This window comes from Pezoporus wallicus, unplaced genomic scaffold, assembly GCF_028554395.1.
Source record: "Pezoporus wallicus isolate ANWC-B61680 ecotype Strahan unplaced genomic scaffold, APGP_CSIRO_Pwel_v1 contig_3488, whole genome shotgun sequence".
Classification (NCBI taxonomy): Eukaryota; Metazoa; Chordata; class Aves; order Psittaciformes; family Psittacidae; genus Pezoporus; species Pezoporus wallicus.
Window position 1 is genome coordinate 73,340 of NW_026635397.1, and position 13,313 is coordinate 86,652.

A 13,313-nucleotide genomic window follows, 5' to 3' on the forward strand; every position below is an offset into this window, starting at 1 on the left:
ATAGAATCATCAAATCCCAGCCTGGTTTGGGTTGGAAGGGATGTCAAAGCTCATCCATTCCCAACCCCCTGCCACGGGCAGGGACACCTTCCACTAGAGCAGGTTGCTCCAAGCCCCTGTGTCCAACCTGGCCTTGAACACTGCCAGGGATGGGGCAGCCACAGCTTCTCTGGGTACCCTGTGCCAGTGCCTCAGCACCCTCACAGGGAAGAGCTTCTGCCTTATCTCCAACCTGAGCTTCCCCTCTTTCAGTTTGAACCAGCTTCCATATCTTGTGCGGATCAAGTAATCAGAGTCTGCTGAAGAGACTGAATGTCGTTGTGTGTCAGGACCCTTCCAACCCAAGCCATTCTGTGGTTCTGTTTTTAGTAGGAGTTGTGTTATCCTCCCACTGCAGAGAGTTAAGGCACAGGAAACGAAGCACAATGCTTTTATGCTTTTGGCATTTGAAAAGGAATATGTTGGCATTTGGGTATTAATCTGTGAACACCTTGAGGGACCACAGCATTTCCTGTTGTGATGGAGCTTAGGTATTTTGCTTTTAGGATAACTTCCTAGTAATACGTTAAAGGTTACTTTCCTTACTACATGCTTTTTACCTTGATGGTAACCAAAGTGGGATCTGTTGGGTTTATCTGTACTATGTTCTGTGTAGGAAAGTAGTATGAAGCTCTTGTACATATTACCCCTGAGTATCTTCTGATACCATCATAGTTCTTGCTCGCAAGGTATTGAGTGCTGTGGTCTTTCAGCTGCTGGCTTCAGGGGTACATTCTGACAGACATCTGGAGCTATGAATGGCACTGGAGTCATCGCTGTTGTCAAGGGCAGGAAGGAAGTTTTGATTCCAGCTACGTCAGCTTCTTCTGGAAGCAAGGTGGGCATCAGCCTGACTTAGTTTCTGCTGCATCAAAAGTAAGAATAGAATCACAGAATCAACCAGGTTGGAAAAGCCCTTTAAGCTCATCAAGTCCAACCATTCACCAGCATTGCCAACGCCACCATGACACTGAGGGCCCCATCTATGCAGTGTGTGAACACTTGACTCCAGCCCTGCCCTGGGCAGCCTGTTCCAATGCCTGAGCACCCTGTGGGGAAGGAATTGTTCTTCAGCTCCATCTAAACCTGCCCTGGTGTAGCTTGAGGCCGTTTCCTCTTGTCCCATCCCTTGTTCCTTGGGAGCAGAGCCCAGCCCCTCCTGGCTCCATCCTCCTGTCAGGCAGTTGTAGGGAGCGATAAGGTCCCCCCTGAGCCTTCTCTTCTCCAGACTGAACCCCCAGGTCCCTCAGCCGTTCCCCATCACACTTGTGCTCCAGGCCCTGCACCAGCTCCGTTGCCCTTCTCTGGACCAGCTCCATCACCTCAACGTCTCTCTTGTAGTGAGGGGCCCAGAGCTGAACACAGGATTGGAGGTGCAGCCTCACCAGTGCCCAGCGCAGGGAGAAAGAAGTCAGAATTACAGCAAATGAAATACATACCAGACCATGCTGCTGATGGTTTTGTGCTGTATCACTCATTGGCAATGGCAGGTGGCTAACTTGGGTGTTAGATGTCATAGTAGTGCTAAGAATAACTAAAAACCCAAACAGTAGAACACAAACCCCAACCCTGTATAACCAGGATTGGATTAGCTTTCATCTAATGGGGCATTTGATTCATTAGATTTGCAGGCCTAAGCCTAACATATTGAGAGCCCAATTATGTCTTTATTGTGTCCTCTCCTCCTCTCCCCTGTTCTGCCTGCAGCATTTCCTTCTTACCATCCACACTTAAAATACAGGTAAATAGTGCTTAATTCCTAGGTTTGTTTCTGTTGTATTCTGTAGGCTGTTGTGATGCTCTGGGGTTTTCTAGCGGCAGATTCCAATTGAAGCCAGAATTGGTATTTTGACTAAATCTGAACGAAGGGAAGAGAAGGATGCTCTCATTTTGTTAGGCTGATTCTCTTTTGGATGCACAGTGCATCTTCCAGCTCTCTGGGCTAATTAAAATGCCATTACAGTACATGTGGTGCTACAATACAGTCTAGGGAGACTTCCAAAAATAGCTCCTTGAGTGCAGACAAATTAGAGAGGAAATATGCACTGAGCATTTTCTCATAGGTTTAAAGAGAAATAATCCATTTGCTGCTTTAATTGCTTTCTTGTAAATGCTGAAGTCTTTTTTTCGCCCCTCTCTGTGTATTTCAAATGAGTAGACAAATAAGTAATAGGTCCCTGATAATTCCCATTCTCAGAACTCATATTTTCGCTTGGTGTTCCATGCTGCAGGCATTAAAATGCAAGTCAGGATGGTTAGTAGGCTGTGTTTAATGGTCATGGTTGGAGGCTTTTATTCCTCAGTGATCCTGTTTGAACTGCTTGGCATCCCACAAGGGTAGTGCATAGTTTGATTGGAGAAATACGATACCAGAAGCGCTCACTCAACCAAACAAACCCCCCAACTTGGGTATAAAGTTCAAGGTAACTTTATATAACAGGATTATGGTACATTATGTAGTGGTAGTGGGTCAAAAACTAGATGTTTTGGGCCTGGAATAGGTCCATGGAGTTGTTGTGGGCAGTGCCAGTGAGGAGTTCATTTCAGAGGGTGTACCTCCTTGTAAGCTGTTGACAGCTTACAAGGGCTGAGGCTCATGCTGGCTTGTAGACCACTAAGCAGCCTTTGTCAGAGGGGTGGAGCTTGTGATGGCAAGTACCACAGAGGATCGGCTCTGTGGAGCACAGCAAATGATGCTGAGGAGGTGTTTGAACCTGGTTTTAGGACTTCATTCAGTCCAGTCACCGAATCGTAGAATCCCAGACTGGTTTGGGTTGGAAGGGGCCTTAAAGCTCATCCACTTCCAACCCCTGCCGTGGGCAGGGACACCTTCCACCTTGAACACAAGTCTCCATTAGTGTCTCAGTGTGTTAAGTGAGTTGAAGGGTGTTTTGGGTTGAGTTTCAAGTGTTTCCCCTGAAAAAAGTCCAGTCTCTGGGCTCAAATGCAACCAAAACCACAGGATGTGGAGAAGGATGGGAAGTGAGGCAGCCACGGGTTTGCTCTAAGAGCCTGCTCCCAAGTGAAAGCTGCTCCTGGCAGTGCTCCTGTTGGTGCAGACTTTAAGAGTAACCCTGTTCAAGCACGCGGTAGCTTATTTAGCTCTTGAGTGGAGATAACTGTGAGGCTCATTGTGTCTTGGAGCTCTTCTCTCAAGTGCGGTGCTGTTGTGTTGAAGTGTAGACATGGGTGGAGAGAAGGGGAATGCATCTTTTGTTTGTGAGCCAGGTTCTCAGATTTATTAGAAAGCAGCAAGGAGAACAAGGAAACTGTTTGCTTGATGACACCTACAAATCCAGGGCTCATTGATCCAGAAACATCCTCTTTCTTTCAGACCTTAGCAGGAGCTTACTTTTAGTTGCATGCTCTTCAGGGATGTGGTTGGAATAGTATCTCAGATGCCAACTGATGGCTCTTTTTTTATCCTGGGCTTGACTGCTTGTGCTGTCTGAGGCTTCTTATCAATTGGGCACTGAGAGGTTACAGCTTATTTGCGTTTTGGTTCTGAAGGGAGCGGGCAAGCTTTTGAGCTGCATGTTCCTGGCTTAAAACCAGCCCAAATCATCTGTTAACTGCCTTGCAAAGAAACAGTCCTTCAGTTCGTCACTTGGGACTGTTGCTGATGTCTTGTGGCTCAACAGTTTTACTCTATATTCCCATGGTTTTATCCAAAAACTGGGAACAGGTAAAAAAAAAACTTTAGTTCCTCCTGTGTGCCTGAGAACAGTGGAGTCCGTTGGAGGTTTTGCAGGTTGTGTGCCAAGCAACCTCTGAACCAGCTTGGAAAGAAACCTGAAGCAGCGAATGGTAGGTGGCAGTAGCTTGTGTGGAGGACATGAATGGCAGTTCACTGGGAAGATCTTAGGTTTTGGGACATAATTCCCTACCTTCTCAGAAAGAACCAATTGCTGCTGTGAAGTCTTGTCCAGGAAGTGTTGCCCTAAAGAAGACTGGGAATCTATTGGGTTGCATATGCATCTGCTAATACATCCTGAATGAACTTCATATCTTCTGAATCACTCCCCTAGCACAGGGTGCCCAGAGAAGCTGTGGCTGCCCCATCCCTGGCAGTGTTCAAGGCCAGGTTGGACACAGGGGCTTGGAACAACCTGCTCTAGTGGAAGGTGTCCCTGCCTGTGGCAGGGGGTTGGAACTGGGTGAGCTTTAAGGTCCCTTCCAACCCAAATCACTGTGTGATTCTATGATTCTTACAGATGTGCCCCATGTAGACCCTCAGTGTGGACTGGGGGGAGGTTTGGTTTTGTTTTCATGTCTTTTTATTCAGTGCAAGAGAAATCCAACCTTGTTTGCCAGTCATTCTGACAGGGAAACACAGCATTTGCCTGCTTCACCTTTCCCTTGCTTTTCCTGTTTCCTGCTTATGTAATTACTCATTCTGTCTCTTAAGCTTCTCCTTTCTTTCAGGAACCCCAATCCTAGTCAATAACACTGTTTTCTATACCTCTTACTCCTGCCTCTCCTAAAGGAGAATTCCATGTCCCTATAGAACTTTTCCCTTACTCCAGGTGCCCTTTGGAGAGACTTGTCAGTTGTTCAGCACTTCAGTCAAGGCATCCAAGCAGGGCAGGGTGATTTGCATTGGGTTGAAAGATCTGAATACATGGAAAACTATTTAAATAACGTCTCCTTTCCCAGTTGTGCCCCGTGTTTTGAAACTCAACAATTAATGACAGTCAGGCTGCTTCCAGTTTGCTGGAAGAGCTCACTGAATGCTTCAGCCTTCTGGGTTTGTTCATTATTTGCCTTTAGTAATACTTCCTCATCTGGTTTTGGATTTGCATTGGATGTTGTTGTTCATTTTGCTGCTTTGTCTTTTCAGAGGGGTTTTATCCATGATTTTGTCTTATTCTGGAGCATCCTAGAACCATCTTATCTTGGCTTTGCTGTTTTCCACAGGTTTGGATCCTGAAATCCCAGCTACTTCCAAACCTGTCCTGCTGAGATTTTTAAAGTAACTTCAGTGACTCTTTGGAACTGAGTAGGATAAAAATAAAGTGTTAAGATCCCGTCTATTAATAATGGCTTCATCTTATTAATTAATGAGAAGAAATACCCATCTGGAAATGAAGCTACACTAAATGTTCTCCAAGTCAAGTCGTACATCAGACAGGCTGCTGTCTGCTTCTTTCCAGGCTCTGTGGACAATGCAGTGTGCCTTGCCCCTGGACTGGACGCTCTGCAGGCACTGCTCCATCACCAGGTGCCAGTAACCCTAAGATGGATCTACCCACTTCAGCCCAACTGGTACAGCTGGGACAGTTCACCCCTGTGCTGCTCTGATGGTCTTAGTGAAATCATTAGATTGAGTCATAGAACCAAGGAATAGTTTGGGTTGGAAGGGACCTTAAAGCTCATCCAGTTCCAACCCCTGCCACAGGCAGGGACACCTTCCACTAGAGCAGGTTGTTCCAAACCCCTGTGTCCAACCTGGCCTTGAACACTGCCAGGGATGGGGCAGCCACACCCCCTCTGGGTACCCTGTGCCAGCGCCTCAGCACCTTCACAGGGAAGAGCTTCTGCCTAAGAGCTCATCTCAATCTCCCCTGTTCTGGCAGGTTAAAGCCATTCCCCTTGTCCTGTCCCCACAGGCCCTTATCCAAAGCCCCTCTCCAGGTTTCTTCATACAAAATCAATTCAAGCAAACATTTTCTTGACAATTAGTGTCTTAGGTAAAGCCTTGGCCAGTAGAGAGCTGGAAGATATTTAGTAGGTATTCTGGTTTGTCTCAGTGCTGTTCAAACCAGGGCTTGTGAAAGTCAAATCATGAGTGCATCTTTTGACCTCTTTGCATTGTGTTTGCCTGTCCAAGGAAGCCAGACAAACTGCTTCAAATCCCTGTCCACTTCCTGAGAACTGCGGAAGCACCCATTCTAGGCAGGAATAGGGATCTGTGTGTGGCACAGATAACTTGAGTGCTTTCTGTGTTTTCCCTTTAGTTCTGTTATTGCCACAGCTCTCTCTGTAGCTACCTGCTGAAGCAGGGAGAGGATTGGAGCTAATACTTTGTGAAGGCAGGAGGTGGGGATAAAACTTGTTTGTGATGGACACTGATTGCAGTCAGTTTGACATTTGCGGACCCAGACCACTCTTGGCATAAGCCATCGTGTTTTCCCCTTGTCACACAAGTTCAACTAGACATCAGCTGCTTTAGGAGAGAGTCTGCAGTGATGTGGGAAGAAACCCCACTGCAGCAATAGCTGAAAACACGCTTGTCTTGAGGATCAGAACCCCCCAGGTGACTAGCGTATTGTCAGTGTTAATAGTGCAACAGGATCAGTGAAGCAATGCAGTTGAATATGCAAAGCATAGGGTTGGGTTTTCCTCTTTTGAAGTTCTGTAGAGCACAGAATCACAACCTTGGACTCCAAACTTCATCTTTGTGCTCAGTTCTCAGGTTTATTTGAGCAGTTTGACATTGGGTTAGCTCATGTATTTGAGAGAAGGAATCGATCAAAGCAAAGGGTTTGTGGGCAGCAGCATTGCTGAGCTGAGCAAGGAGGAATCCTGCTCTATTTGGTGTATGGATTTTAGTACTCAATCACAATTTAATGGAGCGTATGTAGGGTTTTCAAGTCTTCCTTGTCTTGCTCTTTTCAGAAGGTATGTGGTTGCTTTGGTTTGGGGTTTTTTTGGGCAGTATTGTGTTGGCAGCAGATAGGATGCTTCATTAAATGCAGTGGTGTTTCCAATTTCCTAATACACTGATTGGTTAGGCTCTTGAAATGAAATGATTTTTTTGCTTAGAGTAGCATCTTTAGCTTGTAGGAAGCTGAGGAGACAACAGGAATGTTCAGTTGCTTCAAGAGGTCAAGTTGACTTCTGGGGTTGGTTTTGCTTTGCTTTTGAGCTCAAAAGCTCTTCATGTGCACAAAGGCTGGATGGAGTCCAAGATGCTCAGTGTTTTGTTGAGTGAAGGCCCTCTGGCAGGTTAAAGCCATTCCCCTTGTCCAAAGTCCCTCTCCAGGTATCCTGTAGGCCCTTTAGGCACTGGAGCTGCTCTAAGGTCTCCCCAGAGCACAACAGAGAGGCAGAATCCCCTCCCTGATCTGCTGCTCACGCTCTGGGGGTGCATGCAGCACATGGGGGGGTTCTGAGCTGCAGTGACCCAGGTTTGTCCCACAGAGCACCCAGGCTGCTGGTACAAGGCTCTCTTTTGTAGATAATTCGTCCTCTGACTCTGCTCCCAGGAAAACCCAGGGGCTCCTGGTGCTGCTCTCACCTCTCTGTGGATGCTCCTGGTCCCTGGGCCATGCTGGCACGTCCAGCACAGGAACAGTGAAGCTTCAGCAGCAGTTTGCTGAGGAACTGATGATATTTAAGTGCTGGTGTCTTGCTCTACTACTTAAATCTAGTTCCCTCCTCATTTATTATCATTAGCTGCTGCTTGTGCCAAGTGTCATCGCACCACTGTAGGTTGGCCACTCTGGTACAGCAAAGCCTTGCAATAACAAACCAAAAGCCCCTCAAATGATAAAGTGAATAAACTAAATGACTTGTTTGAGAAGGAGAACTCAGTGTAGTTATAGTTTATTGCTGTGTTGTTGAGACTGCACTGATCCTTGGGTATGGTCACTGGAGACAAACCCATGCAAGTGATGAAGAGTTAAGTAGGCTTTCTCTCCACAAAGCTGGAATGGAGAAAATAAGTGTGATGGGGGTGATTTTTTTTGGGTATGTTTTAAATGTTCCACTGCCATCTTCACATTGTTATAATCCTTTGCGTTGTCTGAGAAGAGATGGAGTGGCTTCTTTGATGTCTTCAGACAGGGTTTGGCTTGATCCTATCTATGCTTGTAGAAAGGCGTTAGAGAAGAGCAAGTGAGACTGAACTGGCAAAGGTGGAGAGATTTCCAAACGGGTTTGAGAGAAGTTTTCTGTCTTCGCAACCAAAGTACTGAAAACATCATTTAGCTGCCTTTTTTTGCTTCCACTTTGATTGGGGGGGGGTGCAGGTTGGGATTGGAATGGGGGACTAGAAAATCTGGTCGGGCGGTTTCCAGCAGCAGCTATTGTGTTCTTCTGTTTTAACTCTACCTGCATACAAGATACCATCTTTGAAATCTTTTAAATGGAGAACTGCTTCAGCAAGATGGATTTCTGCATATCATTTACAAAGTATGTTTTTAATGCCTTTCTGAAATCCAAACTTATGCAAAATGGGGCTTGTTATGCATGTCTCTGCATTTTAATCTCCTGCAGTGATTTGTCAGGTTTCCTTAACATCTCCCTGCCATGTTACAGCCATTCTTCAACTCTGCTTCACAGGGCTGCCTTTCTGTCTTAACTCACTCAGCTCTTCAAGCGAGGGATGAGTTGCAATGTAGTTATTGTATGGTAAGGTTCATAAGCCTTGGATGGGGGTCAGGAACAGTTGTGGATTTAAAGGCCAGGAAAACCTGAGTGTAATTTGGGTTACGGTAGCTTTGATTTCATGCTTTACTGTATGCAGTTGTTACGCTGTAAGCTGTCCTGTTCGTGCTCTTGTTTCTGTTGATTTGTGCTACTTGTGTCTCTGTTTTACATTGATAATTGGTTAGTGATTTTTATGGTTTCTAATCCTTGGAATAGCTAAAAATAGCCTTGATGTGATTTCACTTTATTTTCTCTCTTTCCAGATGGGCTTTCTGGCAGAGACCAGCCAGTCGAGCTGTTGAATCCACCTAGAGTGAACCACATGCCTAGCTCTGGTAAGAAGAAACTCTTATTAAATGTTGTTCCTATTCTGGGAATGCAGGAAAATGTTCCTCAGCTCTATCTTGCAAGTGGGGAAAGCACAATGCAAATGCCAAATGCTGCAATCAAGTGTGTTAGGACTTGCACACATTTACTTTCCCAGGCTGGGTGAGTGGGACTTGGGAGTGGAGGGAGGTTGGAGCAGCCTTGGGGAGTCTTAAACAGCTTGGCAGGGGGCTAAGGATGGCTTAACCTGGCTTGGAGCTGCTTGGGTTTACATGGAAAGGAGAGGACAGCAGAAGAAAGCAGTACCTTCTGAGTCCTTTTGCAGCCTAAAAGGAGCACTGTGAATCAAAGGAGGGTTTTGAGTTGCTGCTCCCATTAAGGGGAACTTTTGTTGAAATCAGGAGGCAAACACAGGGTGATCAAAGTGTACCGTGCTGGGCTCTGGGCTGTTTGCTTTGCTTCCCTCTTCTAATGATCCAGCTACGGTATCTCGTGGGTCTTGTCCTGGTATGAAGCAAGCACAGCAACCACTGTTCATCATTCTGGAGCTGAGAGAGATCTTCCAGCTCAAAACTGGAGCACTTGGAGTGATAGAATCCAGCCTTTTGGTCACAGGACATAAAATGCCACAGAAAGCAATCTGCTGCTGTCTTCTGTGTTTCCCTGTTCTCTCTTCCTAAAGGGCTTTGTTTCCAGGTTCAAATAAAGAGCTTTATGCTAGGAGTGATAGGATATATCAAGCATTCGTCTACTTTCCAGGTAGAAGCTTCCAAAACCCCAACTTTCTCTGTTGCCTTCCAAAATGCCCTCGGGTCCTTAGATATTAAGGAAGAGATCTCCCAGGAGATCTAAGTGCTTCTGGTAATGCAAGTTGGAAAGATGTAAACGAAGCTTATTCAAAGCAACTTCAGTAGATTGTAGGGAGGGGGAAAGAAGATGGGCTGTGACCTAACCTAGATTTTTGTGGACTTCAGTGTGTATCTGGGGAAGGAAACTTTGAAGGAGGTACATCTATTGTGTTGGGGGGGGTGCGGCGTGGGGAAGGAAGAGATCCTCATTTAACCAGGTCTGAGTGTTTGGCTTTGGATGCTGAGAAGCCTCTCTTCCCTCCTCTGTGTGCTCCAAAACGTGTCTGTCAGGTAGGGGAGGTTCTGTTTTCCTGACCCTAGGAGAGGTTCTCATTTTAAGCCTACTGAGGTAACACAGCTCAGGTTTAAGTGTTGTGTTCCCTGTTTCATATCCACATGCTTAGATGGGTTTTGTAGCTCTGTAGAAGAGGAGGCACTGTCCTCTTTTCTGTCAGGAGATCAGTGGCCACTATTGTGAATTGTGCATGTGATGGGGTTTCATCTTTTACTGTTGTGGTAGTGGTTGGTCTTTTTGGAATCCATTTTCTTTTTGCTTCTTGTGTTTGATGTTTCTTTCTGAGGTGTTTTAGGGCGAAGGCTGATGTCGGGTAACCTGATGGTAAAGTTCAGTGTTCTGTTTGTCCCTGGATGAAGAGAGGGACTCTTCATCAAGGACTGTAGCGATGGGACAAGGGGTGATGGGCAGGGGGTTGGAACTGGAAGAGCTTGCAGGTCCCTTCACCCCAAACCACTCTGTGATTCTCTGATAGCAAGCAGCCTGTGAGAGAGGCAGCAACATCTGTGTCCAATGTCTTCTGCCAGTCCTTGAGCCATGGAAATTCCTGTGTCACACTGGAAAGCTCAGGCTGGTTGTGCATGTAATGGGTGAAGGGTAGGACTGACTGGGAATGCAAATGAGACCTTATCCAAGGGGCAGCATTGGCTCTGAACAGGAGTCGTGCAGTTCCTTTTGTCACTCAGGACCCTACGTTTACTCAGTTTCTGCTGTATTTGGGGGCAGTCTTTTCAGCCCTTCAGTGCATACACAGGCTGGAAATGTCCAGCTCCTGTCTGGATTAGCAGAGCAGGGTTTAAAAGCTGTTCGGCCAAAAGATGTTTCAGCGTGTTTGTAAATGCAAGCAAATATCATTTGGCTTGGAAGTGGCTCCTCAGCTGGCTTTCAGTGTCGTGCCAGCCTATACTTACATACCCTGGTAGGTCTTTTAAATGTCTGTTACAAGCTGCTGTCAGGCTGTGGGAGTTACCGACTTGGGAAAACCATTGTCATGTCTGGGTTTTATCATATTACCTTTATGAGTTTGCTGCAGATCTTTCAGGAGAAGAAAGGAGAAACATGACCAAGTATTGCTCTGGAAAAACAAGTTATGTGTGGGTTTGTGGGGTGTTGGTCCAAGTCTCAGACATGGCTGAAATAATGGTGTTGAAAAACAGCTTAAGGAAAGAAAATTGCTTCATCATAGCCTGGGATATTCTGTTTAAATCCTTATCCCTTCTTGGCCGTGGTAAAGGGACTGATTTGTAGCACTAGTGTGGACAATGGACAGTTATCCTCAGATCTAAGGCCAAGTTGGACACAGGGGCTTGCAGCAACCTGCTCTAGTGGAAGGTGTCCCTGCCCGTGGCAGGGGGTAGGAGCTGGATGAGCTTTAAGGTCCCTTCCAGCTCAACCCTTTCTATGATAAAATCATTGTGGTGTGTTTGTAGGAACCCAAAACAGTTTCTCTTCACCATGCACTATGTGTGGAAGAGCTTTAACCTTTGTTCGTTGTTGTTCTCTGGTGTAAAAAGGTGAGAAAGGGATGTCTGATACCCAAGTCCTTAACATTTCTGTCTTCTTTTGCCATAAATTAAGGATTAATCTGAGGAATGGAAACATTTGCTCTTTCCAAAAATGTATCCTAATTGGTACTTCTGAATGCCTTAGTTGCTTGTAGAAGTAAACCAAGGCACCAACCCACATCTTGCCCAGGAATATCATCATCTGTTGGATAGTGCTGCTTTCTCTCATTCTGGCTTCAGAATGTTACTGCATCTTTGGCTCGTGGGAGGGAAGGGAATAAATTGTTGAGGTTATTCTGCAACCTTGCTTGGCCTTAACCTTTCCTTGCTGAATTTGGAGATCTTCAGAGCGAGGATTACACATTTCATCTTACTTCATGGTACATGGAGGAATCGCTTGATGGTTAAGAAGCCGTGATTAGCAGGAGAGAAAGCTTCTCAGCTAAGGGAACACGGAGGTGGCAGTGTCTGGTTTGGATAGGTGGCAGGGATGGGAATTGTCCCACAAGTTTGGGTATTTTGGGATGGTTTTCTTCTTTATAGCTCTGAACTTCAGTGCTGTCTGCCTAAGGGGACTGATGCCTATGGAAGGAAGGATGGACAGAGCTCTCTTGAACTCTCACTTTTTCTTCCTATGAGTTTTAACTGAGAAATGTTTCAAGTTTCCAGTAGAGGAAAGCTGGGGGGCCAGTCTAAAAGACCTTGAGTATGTAAAGAACCAGATATTTTGTAGATAATCCTCCTCAAAACATCAGGTGTGTGCTGTTGATAGCATGCTTGAAACTCATCACATAGGTCTTCATTTAGCGTACTTTGTAGAATGAGTTTCCCTTTGTGCAAGATGTGTTTCACGTACTTCAGATATGTGTGTGTTAGACCAGTGATCAGTGGTGGTTTTAGGACAGGTTTTTGAGGGTGATAGTAGTATCCTGCAAAGCATTAGGAATCAGTGAGTTAAAGCACTGGGGTGGCTGCTGCTGAGCAGTTTCTACAAGAGCAACAGGGGCTTGCTATGTCCTGATGGTGCTGGTGATCACAGAATCACTGACTCAACCAGATTGGAAAAGCCCTTTAAGCTCATCCAGTCCAGCTGCTCCCTAGCACTGCCAAGGCCACCACTAACCCATGGCACTGAGGCCTCGTCTCCATGGTGTGTGAGCACTTGCAGGGACGGTGACTCCAGCCCTGCCCTGGGCAGCCTGTTCCAATGCCTGAGCACCCTGTGGGGAAGGAATTGTTCCTCAGCTCCATCTAAACCTGCCCTGGTGCAGCTTGAGGCCGTTTCCTCTTGTCCCATCCCTTGTTCCTTGGGAGCAGAGCCCAGCCCCTCCTGGCTCCAACCTCCTCTCAGGCAGTTGTAGGGAGCGATAAGGTCCCCCCTGAGCCTTCTCTTCTCCAGACTGAACCCCCAGGTCCCTCAGCCGTTCCCCATCACACTTGTGCTCCAGGCCCTGCACCAGCTCCACTGCCCTTCTCTGGCCCCGCTCCATCACCTCAACATCTCTCTTGTAGTGAGGGGCCCAGAGCTGAACACAGGATTGGAGGTGCAGCCTCACCAGTGCCCAGCCCAGGGGCCCAATCAGTGCCCTGGCCCTGCTGCCACACTGGTGCTGATACAGGCCAGGGTGCTGGTGGCTTCTTGGCTGCCTGGGCACAAGCTGCTCATGGTCAGCAGCCATCAGTCAGCAATCAGACTGCATCTTCTACATTAAGCTGCCCAAAATGTCTCTTCTGGATGTGCCACTGGCAATAGCAAGGGCAGTGTGGCAGGGACGAGCAGAGGATTATGTATGAGACTGCAGTTCTCTGCTTTTTCTTCTTCTTCCTGGGCTTAATTATCCAGTCTCACTGCCACATTCATTTGAAGAAAGAAGATGTTGATGTATGCATGAATAAATGGTTTGCAAGAGCCTCTGGACTAATATT

The 13,313-nt window shown here is 46.6% G+C and overlaps 1 protein-coding gene across 14 annotated transcripts in view; it reads left to right on the forward strand.

Moving 5' to 3' along the window:
• The window catches only part of HDAC4 (histone deacetylase 4), a 214,718-nt gene that overhangs the window by 73,332 nt on the left and 128,073 nt on the right, over window positions 1–13,313 (forward strand). For all 14 annotated transcript variants that reach the window (XM_057421971.1, XM_057421999.1, XM_057421989.1 and 11 more), the window contains one exon: window positions 8,676–8,747. In XM_057421971.1, the coding sequence (XP_057277954.1) occupies window positions 8,676–8,747 (72 nt within the window). The remainder of the gene's footprint in view (window positions 1–8,675; window positions 8,748–13,313) is intronic.